The sequence below is a fragment of the Maylandia zebra genome, linkage group LG9, assembly GCF_041146795.1.
Source record: "Maylandia zebra isolate NMK-2024a linkage group LG9, Mzebra_GT3a, whole genome shotgun sequence".
In the NCBI taxonomy this organism is placed as follows: Eukaryota; Metazoa; Chordata; class Actinopteri; order Cichliformes; family Cichlidae; genus Maylandia; species Maylandia zebra.
Window position 1 is genome coordinate 20,213,547 of NC_135175.1, and position 19,594 is coordinate 20,233,140.

Genomic DNA, 19,594 nt, shown 5'->3' on the forward strand with positions numbered 1-19,594 from the left:
ACATATATACACACATATTAGTACTAATGTTTTATAGAGGTAAAAACACGGACGTTTCAAACTTTGGGGCAGAACTGTGCGTATATTCTCCGTCCACTGTGCCAGAAAAGAGAAGGTAGAAACATTTACCTGGCACACCTAGAGCAGATGTTGAGTGTAACTTTGGCCTGTGGTTCAGGCTGATAGGAGCTGCGTCCTTGGCTGAACTTACTGCCGGATAGAACCAGCCCTGTCACACCCTCCATCCGCAGGTCATCCAGGTCCTCTGGGAGCAGAGAGGGAGTAACACAGAGAAACAGCAACAGGGAAAGGAAAGCAAAGAAAATGGAGTGAAAACAAGAGACAGAAAGGACAGTTATTAATCATACTTTGGTATCTCCCTCCACTAACGATCCCCTGTGATGACAGTCTGCTAAGAGCCAAACGAGCAAGCAAGCACATCACAGTAAATAGACACTCGGCTTAGCCCTGCTGCTGTGCTGCTTCACACACACTCCATAGGCATGGATCCACAAAAAAGTGCAGAATCATAAAGTTCACATGAATAACACTTTGTTATGAGGAATGATTTTAACAAGGTGATGACAGGACCGCATTATTCCTGCACAGAAACAGGAAGGTTAACAAGCTGAACTGGACAAAGAACAATATGGAGAAAAAACGAGTGGTAAGATGGAAGGAAAGGGTGATGGAGAGGTGGAAAACTGGGTTTTGTCTGATCTCTTACTGTGTCCTGAAGAGCAAACAGTTGCAGAGCACACACACACATAGACTTTCTCCCCTCTGTCTCTAAAGAAGTATATAAGACACAGAGCGCACTACAAATGTCTTTAATAGACAGAGGACAAACACCACAGAGGAATAAATCACACCAGTAACATGATTTATGAAAAAAAACAGTGGTGATGTTGAATAGTTACAGACTTTAAACTGTCCATTAATACAATTCTAGTATCAAAGGGGAGAGTCTGAATCAGCCAGTCCATTTTGGTTTTGAGTGCATCCCCAAGAGATAAAACATACTGCAGTATTTTCCGTGTCACGGTCCTTTCCGTGAGAACGAATAGCGTGCGGGTGTTTTGGCGTCTTCCTCTCTGAAATGTGCTGTTCAAGTTTTTTAAATGTTTAAATCAACATTTTGAACGGTCACCATAACAATATTTCTCCCATTTTTCTCAGCCCAGATGAATATCTGAGCTTTGCCAATTGGGGTGAGGGGGCGGAGGTCACCTTCAGGCCAGACAGTGTACTCGAGCTTCTCGCTGCCATTGTTTCTGCTCGTATACACGTAGCACAGTACGTGCCTGACTGTCTGCGTATCTGTGTGTCTAGTTACTTGAAACCAACAGTGATACTTTTCATTTTGCGATTACATTACCTGGCCCCTGGTTGAGGGGGGGGGGGAGAAATAATGGGCCTCACACCTTGAAAGAGGAGAATGCATGACTAATCACCTGGATTAGATTGGATGACACTTGCTCATGAGAACTCTCTTGCTCCATCCATCAGCGCGGCACAAAGCCAGAAAATCTCATCTGTCTCTTCTCCCCTTTGTGTGAAATCATTGCAACAAGATGGCTAAAAGTCATCCTTCGGTCGTATTTGTTATCCACCTATCCTGACCTGCTACGTAAAAGAAAGTCAGGACAGATGGCAGTTAATAGATTTTTAGTGTTATGTCACAAACAACTGCCTCTAGCTACATTTTAAAAAGGAATGAAAAGTATTCAGAGCATCACCTTTCACAAAACAATTCCTAGAAACATTCCCACTGTCAACTACATGCCTGATCTGCAATTCTGCAGCTTTTTTTTTTTTCAACTTTAATTGTAGTTATGCACTGGGGTTGCTGTCTGTGACATCCTGTAGTCAGAAAGCCTTGTTATGAAGGATGCCCCTCAAGAAATATTACATGCACAGTTTGTTGTTAAAGAGGAATAGTCATACTCCTGGGAGAAAAGATCAAACTTAACCTGACTGTCATTCACTGTATCATTTTAGTTACTTACAGTTAGTCCAAATGCTGTAAAATGTATTCAGAGTAGAGTTATTTGCACGTATTTTGCAGATCTTTTCAAACTGTTGAATTTTGACACCATTTCAAATTAAATATTGAAATACTGGCTAAATAACACTAAAATAAAGAGGGATTGAATTCTGGCATGTTAAGTCATTTGTATTCCTGCATTTGTCTGCGAGTGACTAAAAGGGAAAAGGTGATACTGTGAATATTCATTTCAATTTTTAAACCTGTTTTGTCGTTTTGAATTGCACTCTGATATTAGCCAACAATGCATGTATTAGCGTGCCACAGCACTACATTGTCACAGCCTCAGTGGCCATAGTTAGTCCTGTTAAGAGCTGGTTAAAACAAAGCATTTCTTTAGCACACAAAAATACATATTTATATCCACAGAAACGCTACTGAAATCACACAGATCAACTGCCTCCACCTCACCCTATCCCTCTGCATCTCCTCCTTCATTACATCCATGAGTTTCCTTTGAGATTTTCCTCTTCTCCTGTCTGGCAGCTCCACATTTAGCATCCTTTGTCCACTTCGTCCACTATCCCTCCTCTGCACATGCCAGCTTTGACTGTCTAACTGTATAACCAGTAGCCTTTATGAGCTCTCTTCTCTTTTATTGGTTTGTTTATTCCCACTTGTTTGCCGTCATAAAAAGTAAATGTTTTCATGGTTTCAGAAATATGTAAAATACACAACCACATTCTCTTAAGAAGCAGAACTTATGTGTTGGTCGTGGCACAGAATGTGTTGAAAATATGTCCCAGCATCAAAGAAACAAAGCAATTTTAAAGTTACCTTGTCAGTAAAACCCTTGTCTAAAATTATGTTAAAATCTTTTGCAAAGTTTTTTGGTTTTCTTCTACATTTGATAATATGTTGCTCAATTCCACACTGCCAGAGAAAAAGGGCTGTTTTAGTGTTTAGTGAAGGACAGATAGGATACACTCCAGCGATACCCTTAAGCAGCGCAATATTAAATGTCCCATTCATCATGGAATGCATTGGAGGGGTGGGGACAAAGGGAGCCACCAGCAATTTGAGCAATTTTCTGGTCGTGGGAACTGCTCCGTTTTGGGTCTTCACTCTTTTCCTATTTTCTCTTCATCCATTCACACTTCCATCCGTTCTTTCGGCAACTGACTAACATGGCATGCCGGATTTTCTTTGGGTCACAGCCTGTGGTACAAATCATTAGCTGACACTTGGAAATATTCACTTGTGAGACTGCAGCTTTCATGAAACACTAAAAGAATAACAGGGACCAGTTCTGACCCTGAAAAATGAACATGACCTCGGTATGCACAGCTGCTTGTCACTTCAACTCCCATTTTGTCTTTTCAACTTGTTTCCTTCTGGTCAAAATAACATGACACAGTAAGGAAGCGAGACCTCTGCCTGAAGAAAGAGGACTCCAATCTCAGGCACTTAGTGGTTACTGAGATAAACGAAATTTTTGTCTGCATCTTACACACAAAAAAAACTGATTAAACTGCGGCTAAATGAAATGCAAGAGAAGCTCAAACATTCTGAAATGAGTCACCAAACCTGAACTTGACCTGCCAAAAGCACAGGAAACTAGCATATGCAGACAATATCAAGAACTGCAAATGGAAAGTAAAGAGTTTTTAAAAAAATTGAGTTTATGAGCATGTGCGTGCATGAAAGTGAAGCAGCAAAAATTGCTGACCTACTACAAAACTGAATCAGCGTGAAGACCTGCCGCTAGCTGCCCCGACTGTAGCTGTTCTATGGGTGCGCATTTTGGTGTCCTTATTAGCTCTCAGAAATAAACTGCATAAATGACAAAGATGGCTTTTAGAAAACAAACAGTTCTTTCGTGACTTAAAGTTTTGTCTTGCCAGGAACAGGCTTTGAAGGAGGGTGTTTCCCTTCATCTGTGCAACAGCAGTCTGAACTGCATCCATGTCGGCCCTCACGCTGAATCCAACTTTCCGTGGAGAGAAGTGACAGATTTCTGTGTTGACACCATCCTATCTCTGAGGAAGGCCTGTGCATGGAGCGCTAAAATGATGAATTTGTATCCCGTGGGATAAGGTTTGGGTGTTAACATTATATATGAGTCCTTTTATAAGCTGGGCTTGAGGTCTGAATATGACAGCAGAAACTGTTTATTAGTCAGGAAAATTTGATTTTTGTCATCCCGCACGCAAACTCATAGAGTATGACACCAATTAATATTTAATTTGCAAAAGGACTTTTTGTGTTGGGACAAAAAAAAAATAGCATATGTCTGGAAACAATATATATGAAAACATTTAAAGTTGTATTTAACGGTAACAGCTGTTCTACACACAAATAAAAAAAAAGTGTTACATATACCACCTATACTGTTAACACAGAAATTCAAGTGACACTGAATGAATTATCATCAAGCCAACAAAAGTGCCAAAAACTGCAGTTCCTCTAATGGCCACATGAGGCTGTAACATTTTTACAGCCAGAATAGAAAATTTACTTTATCGTCTACAAATGATTTAATTGTTTACAACACTCATACAATGGGTGACTTTTTTAAAGACGCATCCATCCATCTATCTTCTAAAGCAATTATGCAAAGAAGCTGGATCCTTTCCCAGCTGTCTTAGGATGAGAGGAGGGGTACACTCTGGACAGGCTGCCAGTCTATTGTATTCGCTCTCACACTCACATCTACTGCACGACCAATATAGAATCATTTAAACTAACACCATACATGTCTTAGGACTCTGGGAGGAAGCTGGAGTATGTGGTAGAAGCCCTAACAGGCACACAAAGAACATGCAAACTCCAAGCAGAAAAGCACCAGTAACCCTTTGCTACCCATATGGAAAAGAAATAGTAAAAACTTATATGTGATTACTCATGAAAGTGGCCACTTTCATGAGTAAATCATATAAGGCTTACATGATTTACTCATGAAAGTGGCCACTTTCTCATTACTTTCATACATTGTTTTAGTAAGTATCCAAAACATACAAGTTTCATTATATAATTTTTCAAGGGATCTTATATCTGTTTTCACTCTTGTATGCTTTTCATACAAGTTTCACACAAGACAGATACAAACTTTATAAGATTTATATATATCTTTTCCATATGGGTAGGCTTCACCTCCGCTAATTAGAGTAACTGAACAGAGGACTCGCAGCTGTGTTTGTTTTGTTGGCACCTTCTGGAGCATTTTTAATGCAATTATCTGAAAAATAATATGCTTGCTGTGCATTACAGCATGCCCAACATGTTGGAATTATAGTACTTCATTAGACTGTTAATTAGCGCTAATTATCCTGTTTCCATGTCTGTGCACCACACCCCTTCAGTCTATGGATGCAGCTTGCTAACCTAGCTTGCTAGCGTTAGCTGATAACTTAGCATTTTAAACCAAAATAAGGTCAACAAGTTTTGTTTTAAATGACAAAATAACAATTGAATTTTTAAAATAACAATGTAATGCGTTACTGTACTAAATTCAGAAAGTACATTACAAGTATTTCATTACTTGCATTACATTAGATTAAGGTTCTTTTTTCTTCCTGTAGACTTTCATTACTGATTTCAGTTTTTGTGCTGGGAGGAGGAAAATGGTGGAGTGATCTATAGCTTTTGAGGAATGGAGACATTCCACCACAGACAGATATTACTTTTATTTTTATTTATTTTTTACTTTTATTTTTATTGCACAGAAGGACAAGATCATGATGGTGAAACAACTGCATTATACTGCTAACAAAACTGTCTGTCTGCACAGACAGCAGTCTAACAAGAAGCTAGCCAAGGATTTGCTTTGTGCTGTCAGTTTTGTGTTCATACATAAAAACTAAAACATCCCATCTGTGTCTTCATTACAATTAGGGATTTCTATTAGTGTGTGGACCTGTAAGTTTATATTGCTAACTGGTAATTATGTGACAATGTGTTTCAGTTCAACGTAACAATTAGTGTAACAAATTACTCAACTGGTGACATCATAGTGGTTGTGTCCATCTTTGACATACAGTCTATGATTATTACACATCACACAAGCTATACTTCTTTAACTTTTCTTAAGTTAATACCCAACTTCAAGCTGAAGATCAAAAGAATAGTACATTATGTGTGTGTAAATGTTATTTTCTTGTGTTGTGTAAAAGACATGGGTACTCCCCACGTTCACAGCAGAGCCCAGCATGTATCCCGCACAATAACACTATGATAAGTTTACAATGTGCCTCCTGTGAGACTAGTTTACCCAAAGACCAGGACAGCCTCATGGGCCTCAGTCTAGACACAACAAACGTCTGTCCACACTCGCCTGTTTGTCAGCCCTGTCACATTTTCACTCCCCAGGCACCAGGGCAGCCATGCGTGCTCTCCCCCCTCGTCTGACGATGACACGGCAGATAAATAAAATGGATCTACACTGGGGTGGAGTATGGTGGGAGAGGAACGGAAACTATTCAAGCGATGCAATCCCAACAAAAGGCCCAAGCGCTCAGGAATTCCGTGCCGCAATCACTCACTTGCGCTACAGTAGGGAAGGAAAGGAGACGAGCAAAGCACGCAGATAAAGAGAACTTGTCTATCTCTAAGTTTCCATGTAATTTCACGTTGTTTGGATAGCGACGGACTGGCTGTCTCTTTCCTACTCTTCCTAGGCTAAAAAAAGAGCTGAAGTCATAATTAGCACACTAGCTTCACAAATAACATAATATACACCTTCTCAGATGATGCGCTGACAGATGTAATGGGTGGAATCAGCTCAACCTCACACATGGAGGGAAGGCACACACACGCTCCATCTCCCACATAGAATCCATGGCGTTTCATCAAGTGCTGTGAATTATTGGGTCTCATCGATGTGAAATAATTGAATTTTCCATTCTTTCATGAGCAGTGGTGACAGGTAACCACAAAACACTGGGCTCTAATTAATAGTCTATGTGACACATGCCTCGCTCCTTACGGTGCGCAGTTGAAAAGCTGCGCTTACTCACAGACGGGGACGCACATGTGTGAGCAACATACTCAAACTTACAGATAAAAAAGGCGCACGGCAACACATACAGTGACACTTGCAGACCCCACACTTTTGCTGGCCTCACACACACACACACACACACACACACACACACACACACACACACACACACACACACACACACACACACACACAGCCAGCATTTGTGTTTCATTAAACCTCAAGCACCATGCCTCCACTCAGTGGTTAGTCGTCACACAGACACCTTTGATGTGATTCGCGACAAAGACACATTTGTTTGGCTTTGTAATAAAAACAATATTCCATCTTACATTTTATAATTATGTCTCAGCTTTCAATAGCACCCTCTCCCCCACGACCCCCTCCTCTCCTGGCCTAAAAATACGCCTGTTAGGCTCCAAGCCCTCGCAGCTCAGAGCGCAGCAGTAAAAACCCTGATCAGAATCAGATGGGGGACACACATGAGCGGGGTAACATCACAGCTCAGTGAGGCCTGTGGAAAGTCTCATCACAGACCTGGTGCAAACCTCCTTTTAACTCGCTTTCTAACCGCAAATATCGCTGAGATTAGGACGTCAGCGTAGACACGGCCAAGCTTGATGTATTGATGGATTACGATCCCAGTCATTATACTGGGATAAAGACTCTTTATTGGTGTTTTATTACACATATTTCAAAATTAACAGGACTTGATCGTCAAGAAAGCATTTCACATGTACTACATAATAAAAATACATGGAAACATCTGTCTGCCAAGAGCAAGGTTGCCATCTACAGCTCAAAACAATGACGTTAATCACTCAGAGAGAAGTGTGCCTAGGCAAGAAGCAAATAGGAGAAATTACTGAGAAACAGCTATTAAAATATCAAAGATGAGTGATGGAATAATGTGGTAGGTAGCACCATACAAGCAATACATTCATTTGAGCTGAAAGCTCCTTTTGGAGATCACTGCTTGTTTTTGATAACTCCATAGATACAGCAACATAGTTTTAAATAACTTCACCAAGAAATGCACAGACACAGTTGTATTCAGTCATTAAAATATTAACACTCTAATAATTACTGCACAGTGTCATCAAGTCTATAACTCTATCAGGTAAACTTCTTCTCAGCACGAGCCAGAAAACGCTGGCGTGTTTAGCCGGTTGCCTCTACTAACACAATGGATCTATTCACACAACTGCTTTATCTGCCAGTCTAGATAACAACGCTTTCTACAGATTACATACTTGCGCACCTATCTATCATCTTTTGGCCCCGTCTAGCAACAGTAGTCACAATACAGCTTCACTGTATCAGTTCAGCTCGTTTCCATTCGAATAATCTGCTCATCTAAGGCGCTTATGCACACAGGAGGTACGTACGCTGGCTGTTATTAGGCTATGCTCTGCGTAATGACTACCTCTAGATTTATAGCATAATCGCAACAGTCTACTTGCCTATTGGTAATTGCTTCCAGTAATACCACCATAATACCGCAGCAATTTGCCCCTCGATTAACGTATCCATCTGCACTGTGGAGACTTTTACAGGCATCAAATTGGGCGCAGTTACGCTTTTAATGGGGACATTCTTTTCGCCATCAGGCCAGCAAAACCTTCAGAGGTGAGCACAGTCCTTTCAAGCGTCCAAGCGAAAGATTTACTGTTTCAGCAGCTTATGCTACTGACATATATGATCTCATTTACCTCCTCCTCTCGAAGCACCGCGATGATACAGCTTTGTTTTTGTTGGTTTACATCGTGTCCAGGGCAACTGTTGTGTCTTTAGTTGTTTGGGCAAAGATGAGGGAAGCAATGGTATCATGAACCGGCTGTACCTCCTCCTCTTTCTCTGTTTCCTCTTTGTTCTCTTACTTTTTATGTCTCCTGTTTATTTACAGTCTCTCTTGTTGTCCTTCAGTTTGTGAGTTTTATGCACGACACCTTCGTCCCGGACTATTCGCCAGTGATTGTGTATGACTGTTTTTATAAGTTCATCCCCATCTTGTATATCTGTTCCAGTTCACAAGTCGTTTTCTACAAGAGAATTCAGCCTCAGCTCGCTCTCCGTCTGCCCACCTGACAACTCAGTTTTCCCCTCAGGGCTGCACGCTCCATCTTCAAAGATCCATCCACTCCAATTACCTGACTATTCACAACAAGCTACTTTTAATCATTGCTAACTTCAGTGTGTGCGTCTTGCCTCTTGGGGTCCTGAAATTTTCAATCAACATAACAAATGGCGGTGATTAAAGTGTGTCTGCATGTGGTGTGCGTTGCAGGAGGTCTTTCCTGATGGTATCAGGAAACTGGAAATCTTAACTGACCTCAGTCAACACAGCAGTCCTTCTAGTACAGCAACTTGTATTAACATAGGTAGGATGATATTAACGGTGATCTTTAAAAATCATAGAAAGTAACTAAAAGTAGTGTACTTATACAAAGAAAATACTTTTTTTAATGCACACCAATGTTAATTTTGCATACATACAATGTACAATGTACAAATTTAGACTACCAGAATAAAATAAATAAAATAAAAACTGGTTTGTTTTTTCCAGGATAAAACATACAAAAAAACTGTTGCTCTGGCCATGCTAGCATTCATTCACTGGCCATTTTATTATGTACCCCTGTTCACCTTCTTTTTGACACAAAAATGTAATCAATATATACTCAATACATTTAGGCATGTAGACAGGGTCAAGGCAACCTGCTGAAGTTTAAACTGAAGATCAGAATGAGGGCTAAAGGTGATTTAAGTGACTCAGAATGCTGCTTCAAGTCACTTATTAAACAAATGTACGCAGAAGAGCATCTCTTAAAGGACAAAACGTCAAACGTTGAAGCAGATGGGCTACAGAGGCCCACACCGGGTGCAACTCCTACGACTCACAAGGCTCACCAAAATTGGAGAATAGAAGAGTGGAAAGATGTCGTCTAGCTTAGTGAGAGTTCTGCTGCAAAATTCAGAATTTGGTGTAAACAACATGAAAGCATGGATCCATCCCGCCGGTCGATGGTTCAAGCTAGTGGTGGTGGTGTAATGATGCTGGGGATATTGTAGCACACATTTCACTCATTAGTGACTGTGCATCAGTTAAACACCACAGACTAACTGCTTATTTCAGCAGGATAAGACACCATGTCACAAAGTTCAAATCATGTCAAAGTGCTTCAAAGAAACAGGACAACGAGTTCACTGTACTCAAATCGCCTCCATGGTCACCAGATCCTGTCAGATCCAGTCACCTCTGGGATGTAGTGGAATGGGAAAGTCACATCCTGTATGTGTAGCCAACAAATCGGCAACAACTGTATGCTATCATGTCAATATGAACCAAAATATTTCCAGCACCTTGTTGAATCTGTGCATGTTTCAACTAACTGCTATCAGCCCTTAAATTTCAGGAAGAAAGTCGAGATAATGAAAAACATTGCTCACTTTTCCACACCTATTTTATTTTCTACAAAACACTGAGCTATTGTACTGCAGGCAGCACTTCATGAAAGGAAGCTGTAACACCAACAAAAGAGCCACACACAGCTATTGTATCTCATCCACCAGTCTGCGCTTAAGTCTATGTGTATCAAAGATCAGACAGAGCTTTATCATGCGCTCATCTTGTCAACGTCAAATCTTCAGTGTCGCTGTAACTCGGCGAGCGCAGGTAAAGCTACTCTTCTCCTCTCCCGTTTCAGGATTCACGCCAGAGCGGGTTCACATACTGAAAGGGTCTGCTGGCTCGTGAAGGGGTGGTCTGATGATATGTCATATATTAGTATTTTTTTTACACTGGAGGCTCAGTTACCCTTTGCAACAATGGAAGTGTGTATGTGTGTGAAATGCATTCTGGCCCAAACAGCCTTACAGTCTTTTAAGTATAAAGTATTTTAGACTTTATGTTGCTGCAGAGTTAAATACACAATACGTCCTATTGAAAATGTTTTTTTCCCTTTTTTTTCTACAATAAAGTTTGTTTTTCATCGCCTGAGTTCATGTAAATCAAACATATTCTCTGCACATATTAATAAAAATGGAATTTGAGAATTCAATCAGCTTGCCTCCTGAAATGGAATACTTCCACCACGGATGACAACAACAGTAACCTTACAGCGGGGAACTGGCTAACGCGTCTCATTAACTTACCATAAAATAACACTGCAAGGCCAAAAAACAGGGTGTTTCTCCCCACACACTGAACTCAGCTTGTTTCTTGCTTGGGTTCACTATATTGCTGCGGTTCCACTGCCTAGCAAAAGCTAGAATTTTGACATTTTCCATGGTTACACAATAACATGTGAGTCATATTCATTTTAAATATGGTTTGGACTGTGGTGAATATTAAGCGCAGAACTAATGAAAACAACTGGGAAAACACAGTGTCATCCCTGAGAACTACCAGAGAATCAACAAGACTGCAACCTCTAAGCTGATTTTATTTTCTCCTTTTGGAACAATGTGAACAAAACAAATCAAACTCGAGTCACGCGTATTTGGTTTTTTATAATTGTATTACATCGGGAAAACCTTGGCTAGCAGTACTGTAAGCCATTCCAAGGCGATCCTATTATTTTCTCATAAGCTCCTTATCCAGGTACTAGAGGAAAAAAAGAAAAAAGAAAAGAAAAACATCCAGTTTGCAAAAACCTCTTTCCTACTATAAAAATGCAGAGAAGTTGCAACTGCAACTAACTGTTGTAACCTCTAAGTCCATTTTTATCACACTCTTGCAGAAGTTGTACTTGTTCCACAGTAGGACAAAGCAGTGCTCCTTTCCTGCCTCCCAGTGGAAAATCTGCAGTATGTTTTACATTTACATTGTTCCCCGAACCTCCCTCTCTTCATTCCCCAGAAACTTTGGCACACACTAAACACGATCGCTCCCAGCAACATCACAAGTGTTTATTTCTCATCTATACATTTGCTTTCATTTGTATGCAGAAACTGCAAGTTACCAGGCGAGATAACAATGGCCGATCTGCCTGACAACATGGTGAGGCTCCGATGTGCATGTGGACCTAACATAGGATGTATTAGCGTCACATGGTAAATAAAGGTAATGTGCAAAAAAGGTTTAAAAAGTTATTAAAGTCTATAGACAATTTTCTGTCAGGTTACCTAAATTCAGATCATTTGCACTCATCAATGCACTCATCTGGGACAATGCTCTTAATAAACTTTAGACACAGCAACTGTAATTCAAGCATTTAGCCACTAGAGGTCAGACTGACCTAATGCTTAAACACATAGCACCCAACAATTTCTATTCCTGAAGCAGTTGCATTGCTGCATGTGAGAGGCCTTTAACACTGCGCACCAGTCAACAGCTTATTGTTTGGTGAAGCAGAATCAAGAGAAATGAGAAGATAATGTTGCATGTTTATAAAAATGAACAAAAACAAAGGTATTTTATGTAATAACCCATTACTGTACAAGGTTAAGTTACAGCAGCTTTTGCTGTGTCATCAAATTTGAGAGAGCACTTAATTCCAGCGATTCAACTTATCTGACAGCAAGCACCTCTCAGCTGTGAAGTCCTTGAACATGTTTCCAAATCCCTATCGGCTTGTGGAGCAGCTCTGAACAGATGACCACATGTTTTACCCTTGTGGACAGCAGCAGGGAAAAAAGATGAATATCTCCTTTAGGGATCAATATACTATCACAAGCTCACCAGCCCTGCCAAGGATCATCAGTCATCCTGGCATGCGTTTGGTCATAGCTACAGAGTTTTTGCCAAGACCTTCTTTCTAGTTGAGGCCCAAAAAATCCTCACGAGGGTCCTTCGTTTCACAAAGTCCACCAAGGCACCACATGATACGTGTTAGCATCACCTTTAATCAACTTTACAGTAGTGAGGCAGTCAACTCAGAGGCGGCGGTCTCTGGAGAGCTACGTGACCAGGCCTCGACAGAGGATCAGAAATGCATTCGTTTCTTTGAATTACTGCCATAGACCAAAGTGTCAAGCCACAGAGCCTGTGAGGGGTCATCACAGACCATCAGCATCCTGCTTTCTGGTTATATTTATTACTACTCTCCTGGGTCATGTCTGTTGAACCCTGCCTTCTAAAAATGGTGTTCCCAAACCAAACTGCATTCATAATTACTTTGCAAGAAGACCCATTTTCTCTAGCACAAGACTGTCATACACCAGACGAAGGATCAGCTACCATGTGAGGGCGTTTTTCTTTCAGATTTTCTTTTCACTTTCCACTGTGCTCCAGATGTAGCTCACGAGGAAGAATGGGTTGTCTGCAACTCGGGAGGTCGGTGGTCTGATTCCAAACTCCTGTAGAGTATGATTAAGCAAGATACTGAACCCTGAGTTGCCCCTAATGTATCTATTAGACCAGGGGTGGCCAACTCCAGGCCTCGAGAGCCGGTGTCCTGTACGTTTTAGATGTGTCCTTGATCCATCAGAGCTGATTTAAATGGCTGAATTACCTCCTCAACATTTCTTGAAGTTCTCCAGAGGCTGGTAATGAACTAATCATTTGATTCAGGTCTGTTGAGCCAGGGTGTTATCTAAAACCTGCAGGACACCTGCTCTCGAGGCCTGGAGTTGGCCACCCCTGTATTAGACTGTAAATTTGTGGATGTTAGGTTAAAAACACGTACGCATAGAATAAAGAAAACATATATATGTGAATGGGTAAATGACCACTGTGGCAGAAATTACCTTGAATGCTCAAATAGGGCAAAAAAGTGTTATATCAGAACCAGTCCGTCACATTTGGGCACAAAATTAAGGTGCTTAATTCAAAATTAAGCAGCTTAATTTTGTGCTTTTGTTACGCACCTTTGAAGCTTCTACCTGAGCATGCAGAGTCCTGCCTCATTTAATATAGGAGCTATTGCCTGAAAACACTCAGAAAGACACAAAAGGAACAAGTATGCCTAAAACATATACAGTTTCCATCTAATTTTGTTACATAATTATACTGTAATATCTATGAGAAATTTACTTGGTTGGTATCGTTCAGTTTATATCAAGCATATTTTTCTTGATTAATTACTGGACCAGACAAATATTTTTATTTTTCTGTTGCATTTTATTAAAACAAATATTATGTCATGTCATGTTATGAGGGCAAAGAAAGTGTTTTTGAGTGAAGGAAAGATACCATATATGACAAGTATTTTGATTCTAAATATCTAATAATCATTAAAAGCAAACGGTATTAAAACTATACTGACAACGTTGTTCAGCTGATTGGAAATTTTTTGCAACACAAAAGAAAAGAAAAACTTTGTGTTTAAATAATATTTTCTAAAGATTTCTTTTATATATTAGCAGACTCACAAAAGCCAATTCAAGCCCAGGACCCTCCTGCAGTGAGGCGACAGCGTCACGGTTGCCGTGACGAAACATTACATTAAAAGAGCAATTAATTTGATAAAATGCCCAGCTTTGAAACCGAACACCTAAAATGTCGCAGCTTCAGTTTGTGTAACCGCGCGGGAATCGCTGACACGCAGTGAAAAAGAAATGAGACCCTCTGAATGACCCTGGTGAACGGATCCTGCTAACAAGCAGAAGTGTCTCACTGCTGTGACAGGAGCGTGGAGAGCACAGACTTGCGTAGATGTGTGTGTCACCACAGAGCAACAGCTCTAAGGAGACCGAAGAGAGACTGAAGCACTATTACTAGAAACCATGTTTGTCACAAGGAAATAAAAAGACTGCACTGCAGGTTGCCGTTCCTCAAAGAAGTACTGCTTGACAATCATTTGTTAGCTATGAAAATTTTTTGTAGTATTAGCTGTAACACAGAACTGTCGCGATTCAGATTTGAATGACATAAACGGTGTACAGTGGGGCAAAAAAGTATTTAGTCAGCCACCGATTGTGCAACTTCCCCCACCTAAAATGATGACAGAGGTCAGTAATTTGCACCAGAGGTACACTTCAACTGTGAGAGACAGAATGTGAAAAAAAAATCCATGAATCCACATGGTAGGATTTGTAAAGAATTTATTCGTAAATCAGGGTGGAAAATAAGTATTTGGTCAATAACAAAAATACAACTCAATACTTTGTAACATAACCTTTGTTGGCAATAACAGAGGTCAAACGTTTACTATAGGTCTTTACCAGGTTTGCACACACAGTAGCTGGTATTTTGGCCCATTCCTCCATGCAGATCTTCTCGAGAGCAGTGATGTTTTGGGGCTGTCGCCGAGCAACACGGACTTTCAACTCCCGCCACAGATTTTCTATGGGGTTGAGGTCTGGAGACTGGCTAGGCCACTCCAGGACTTTCAAATGCTTCTTACGGAGCCACTCCTTTGTTGCCCGGGCGGTGTGTTTTGGATCATTGTCATGTTGGAAGACCCAGCCTCGTTTCATCTTCAAAGTTCTCACTGATGGAAGGAGGTTTTGGCTCAAAATCTCACGATACATGGCCCCATTCATTCTGTCCTTAACACGGATCAGTCGTCCTGTCCCCTTGGCAGAAAAACAGCCCCATAGCATGATGTTTCCACCCCCATGCTTCACAGTAGGTATGGTGTTCTTGGGATGCAACTCAGTATTCTTCTTCCTCCAAACACGACGAGTTGAGTTTATACCAAAAAGTTCTACTTTGGTTTCATCTGACCACATGACATTCTCCCAATCCTCTGCTGTATCATCCATGTGCTCTCTGGCAAACTTCAGACGGGCCTGGACATGCACTGGCTTCAGCAGCGGAACACGTCTGGCACTGCGGGATTTGATTCCCTGCTGTTGTAGTGTGTTACTGATGGTGACCTTTGTTACTTTGGTCCCAGCTCTCTGCAGGTCATTCACCAGGTCCCCCCGTGTGGTTCTGGGATCTTTGCTCACCGTTCTCATGATCATTTTGACCCCACGGGATGAGATCTTGCGTGGAGCCCCAGATCGAGGGAGATTATCAGTGGTCTTATATGTCTTCCATTTTCTGATGATTGCTCCCACAGTTGATTTTTTCACACCAAGCTGCTTGCTTATTGTTCACTCTTCCCAGTCTGGTGCAGGTCTACAATACTTTTCCTGGTGTCCTTCGAAAGCTCTTTGGTCTTGGCCATGGCGGAGTTTGGAGTCTGACTGTTTGAGGCTGTGGACAGGTGTCTTTTATACAGATGATGAGTTCAAACAGGTGCCATTCATACAGGTAACGAGTGGGGGACAGAAAAGCTTCTTACAGAAGACGTTACAGGTCTGTGAGAGCCAGAGATTTTCCTTGTTTGAGGTGACCAAATACTTATTTTCCACCCTAATTTACGAATAAATTCTTTACAAATCCTACCATGTGGATTCATGGATTTTTTTTTCACATTTTGTCTCTCACAGTTGAAGTGTACCTCTGGTGCAAATTACTGACCTCTGTCATCATTTTAAGTGGGGGAAGTTGCACAATCGGTGGCTGACTAAATACTTTTTTGCCCCACTGTATGTGATGCTTTAAATCTACAAGTGTGACCATAAGGTACTTTACTCAAGAGAATCACCACGCAGATAAACATTACTACAACACACAGACAAACTGCGAGGAACAAGTGACAGACGGTAGCAGAGGGAATGCTTCACCACAAAAAATATTCAGACAACACATTCAGTTTAGAAAGAGGCATTACATCCTGCATCTGCACGTACAGAATGACAAGCTCTCAGAGCCTCCATTGAATTAAACTTTACATCAGGTGTTCTTTCCACTGACACTCATCCATCTCAAGTCATGGTGGCAGAACTGGCGTGGAGGAACGTAAACACACACATGCACTCCTGACACAGGCGAAGTAAATCATATGAGCCACTTTGCGATTCTACGCTTGTCAGAGAGAACAACAAGACTCGCTAGCTGAAAACATCTGGCATTCCAGTGCAAACAGGAAGAGCAGATTCCTTTAACAGCTACTAAAGTGCTCTTTAGTGCAAATCAAACCAAATTCCACTGCATACACAACGCATGCCTCTGCAGGTGTGCGTATATACAATGCTTTCCATCAGTTCAAGTCAACCCTGTTACATGTTGAAGAAAATGTACATTTTTACATCTTTAGTTAACTTTAGGGCAACAGAATCTCTGCAACCATAAGAGAAAAGAGAAATTATCCAGTGAACAGCAGTTCTCTGGGTCTTGTTGATGCACGATGTAAGAGGGGAATAGCAAGACTGCTTTGAGCTGACTGGAAGGCAAGAGTAACTCAAATAACCATAACTTGGTTTACAACCAAGGCATGTGAAAGAGCATCTCTGAACGCACAACACATGAAACCATGAACCAGACAGGCTACAACAAAGCCGAGACCACACTAGGTGCCACTTCGGTCAAAATGAGGTTACAGTCCACACAAACTCGCTAAACTGGAAATAGAAGATTAGAAAACCATTCCCTGGTTGATGAGAGTCAATTTCTGCTGCAACATTTAGATGGTAGGGTCAGAATCTGCTGTAAAGGATGATGAAAGCATGGATCTATCCTGCCTTAGATGAACTTCAGGCTGCTGCTTGTGGTTTAATGATATGGAGGATATTTTCTTGGCACAATTTGGGCTCCTTAGTACCAGCTGAGCATCGCTTAAATGCCAAAGCCCACCTGAGTATTGTTACAGACCATGTCCAACTCTTTTTTTAATGGCTCAACTTAGATTCTCATTGAATTCAGTGTACTCAAAAGGCCTCCACAGTCACCAGATCTCAGTCCAATGGAGCACTTTTGGGATGTGGTGGAACGGGTCATTCACATTATGGATGTTCAGGCATTTATTATTTTTAATTCACCAAACACAAATTCCAAGTAACACACACGCCTTGATATTGTGCATCCAAACTGTGTGTGCTTAGGAAGGGCAGATGTAGTGCATGCTCTTTGCATGAGTAGGTAGGTGGCTTGTGGGAAATTTGTGTACAGGGCTCATGGCCATGATAATCCATCCATGTTTGCCATTAACCACTTTCCCACTTTTAGCAACATTTTTTCCCCACAACTCATAGAAAATGTGTCAGAACACAGTGAATTTGACTGTATGCAGGTGGCCAAAGAAAGCAGCTGCAGTAATAGTAGTGCTGTAAAAGAACCAATTTCCCTTTTTTCCCACCTAAAAAAAAGCAGGAGGCACAACATCAACTGAACATGCCATAAGCCTTCAAAGTAAAGTATTTTTTTAGTTGTGCTACGAGGTGTTTCTTCCAGTTGTGCAAAAATACACAATATGCATATTTTTTTATTCCACATAGCCTAAAAAAATATATAGTGAAAAATGTGTAGTTCCATCTGCAGACTTCATTTTAGTGTTATCTGAAATCGCAGTTCAGAGGTTTGCCAAATGCATCACATAAAAACACTCATACATGCAGACTCATAATCAGCAGTAGGATCAATGGTAGTTTTACACTGGAAAAACTAATGGACTGCATCTGCCTCGGAAAACCGTTCACTCTGCTCTATTACACAACAAATTTTTCACAGATTTGTAACTTGTGACTTTGTATGTAAGTCGTATCGGGCTGTGAGATTACCCAGAAGCTCCATGGCATCATCCTCGTCCTCGATCTCCTCTTCCACAACAGAGGGGGTGGGGCTGTGGACTGAATCAAAGGAGTCCTGGGACAGCATGGCAGCCAGAAGCTTCTTATGATGATGCTGCTGCTCCTTTAGCCCTTTGCTCTTCGCTTCCATCTTCAGGCTAAAGGTGAAATAAAAAAGTCTTAGCAAGAAAAATAGCATAAAGTAATATTTTTCAACCCTCATACAAACTGAATCACAATTAAATACTTATTAGCAAGTAATTACATTGTTGCTCACTTCTGTAAAGCATTTTAAAGTTGAATAGGTCATGAATCTGAAGCTATTATCTTCTGCAATAATATGCTTTGAGTTTCTGGGAAACACATGGAGAAAAATAACGGGTTTTATAATAACAGTGTTCCGACAGTAATTACATACTCTCATCCTAATCTGTTAGAGTTGTATCTAAGCAGACTCGAGCTTCCTAGCAAAAACAAAATAATGCATCTGCCCCAGTGCTATGCACATGCATGACTATACTTAAAAAGGTGTTTCACCAATCATTGCACTTGGTATTCATTCCATGGCTGGCACAGACAAAACAGAGTACAGTTATATGAAGTGTCATGTAGGTGTAGTGCACCTTGCTGTACCTGGGTAGCAGGAAGTAGATAAGACAAGATAATTGCTCTGAGGTGAGCAACAGTTAAACACTACCCACAAACCATTAGGCGTTTAGAGGATGTCAGGTTGAAAAGGGAATCTAAGCTCAGGATTTATAAGCATGTAGGTGTTGAAAGCACCCCCTGCAGTTTTTACCCAACGGGGGAGCCAATGATCAAATCCAAACGAGTTACTTACTGCTTGAATCTTTTAAATATTCAAGAATGGAAAAGATATATCTTTTTTTAAAGGATCGTTAAATATTTATAAAATCTGAATACTATATTTCTAATATTATTTCTTCTTATATAATAGCCAATAGTATTACTGCTTTGTTCCAGCACGTCTGGCTTCTGTTTACATTTCAACATTGTCTTCAGCCTCCACTATTTGTTTTATCATAAAGGCGTACGCTAACATTTCCCACATGGTAATTTATAAACATTACGCGCTGATTGCCACG

General features: G+C 40.8%; 1 protein-coding gene across 2 annotated transcripts in view; it reads right to left on the minus strand.

The window, feature by feature from the left end:
• Positions 1 to 19,594, minus strand: part of lg9h8orf34 (linkage group 9 C8orf34 homolog) — a 72,148-nt gene that overhangs the window by 30,509 nt on the left and 22,045 nt on the right. For both annotated transcript variants that reach the window (XM_004546635.3, XM_004546634.3), the window contains 2 exons: positions 18,480 to 18,646; positions 130 to 265 (listed from right to left, as the gene is read on the minus strand). In XM_004546635.3, the coding sequence (XP_004546692.1) occupies positions 130 to 265; positions 18,480 to 18,646 (303 nt within the window). The remainder of the gene's footprint in view (positions 1 to 129; positions 266 to 18,479; positions 18,647 to 19,594) is intronic.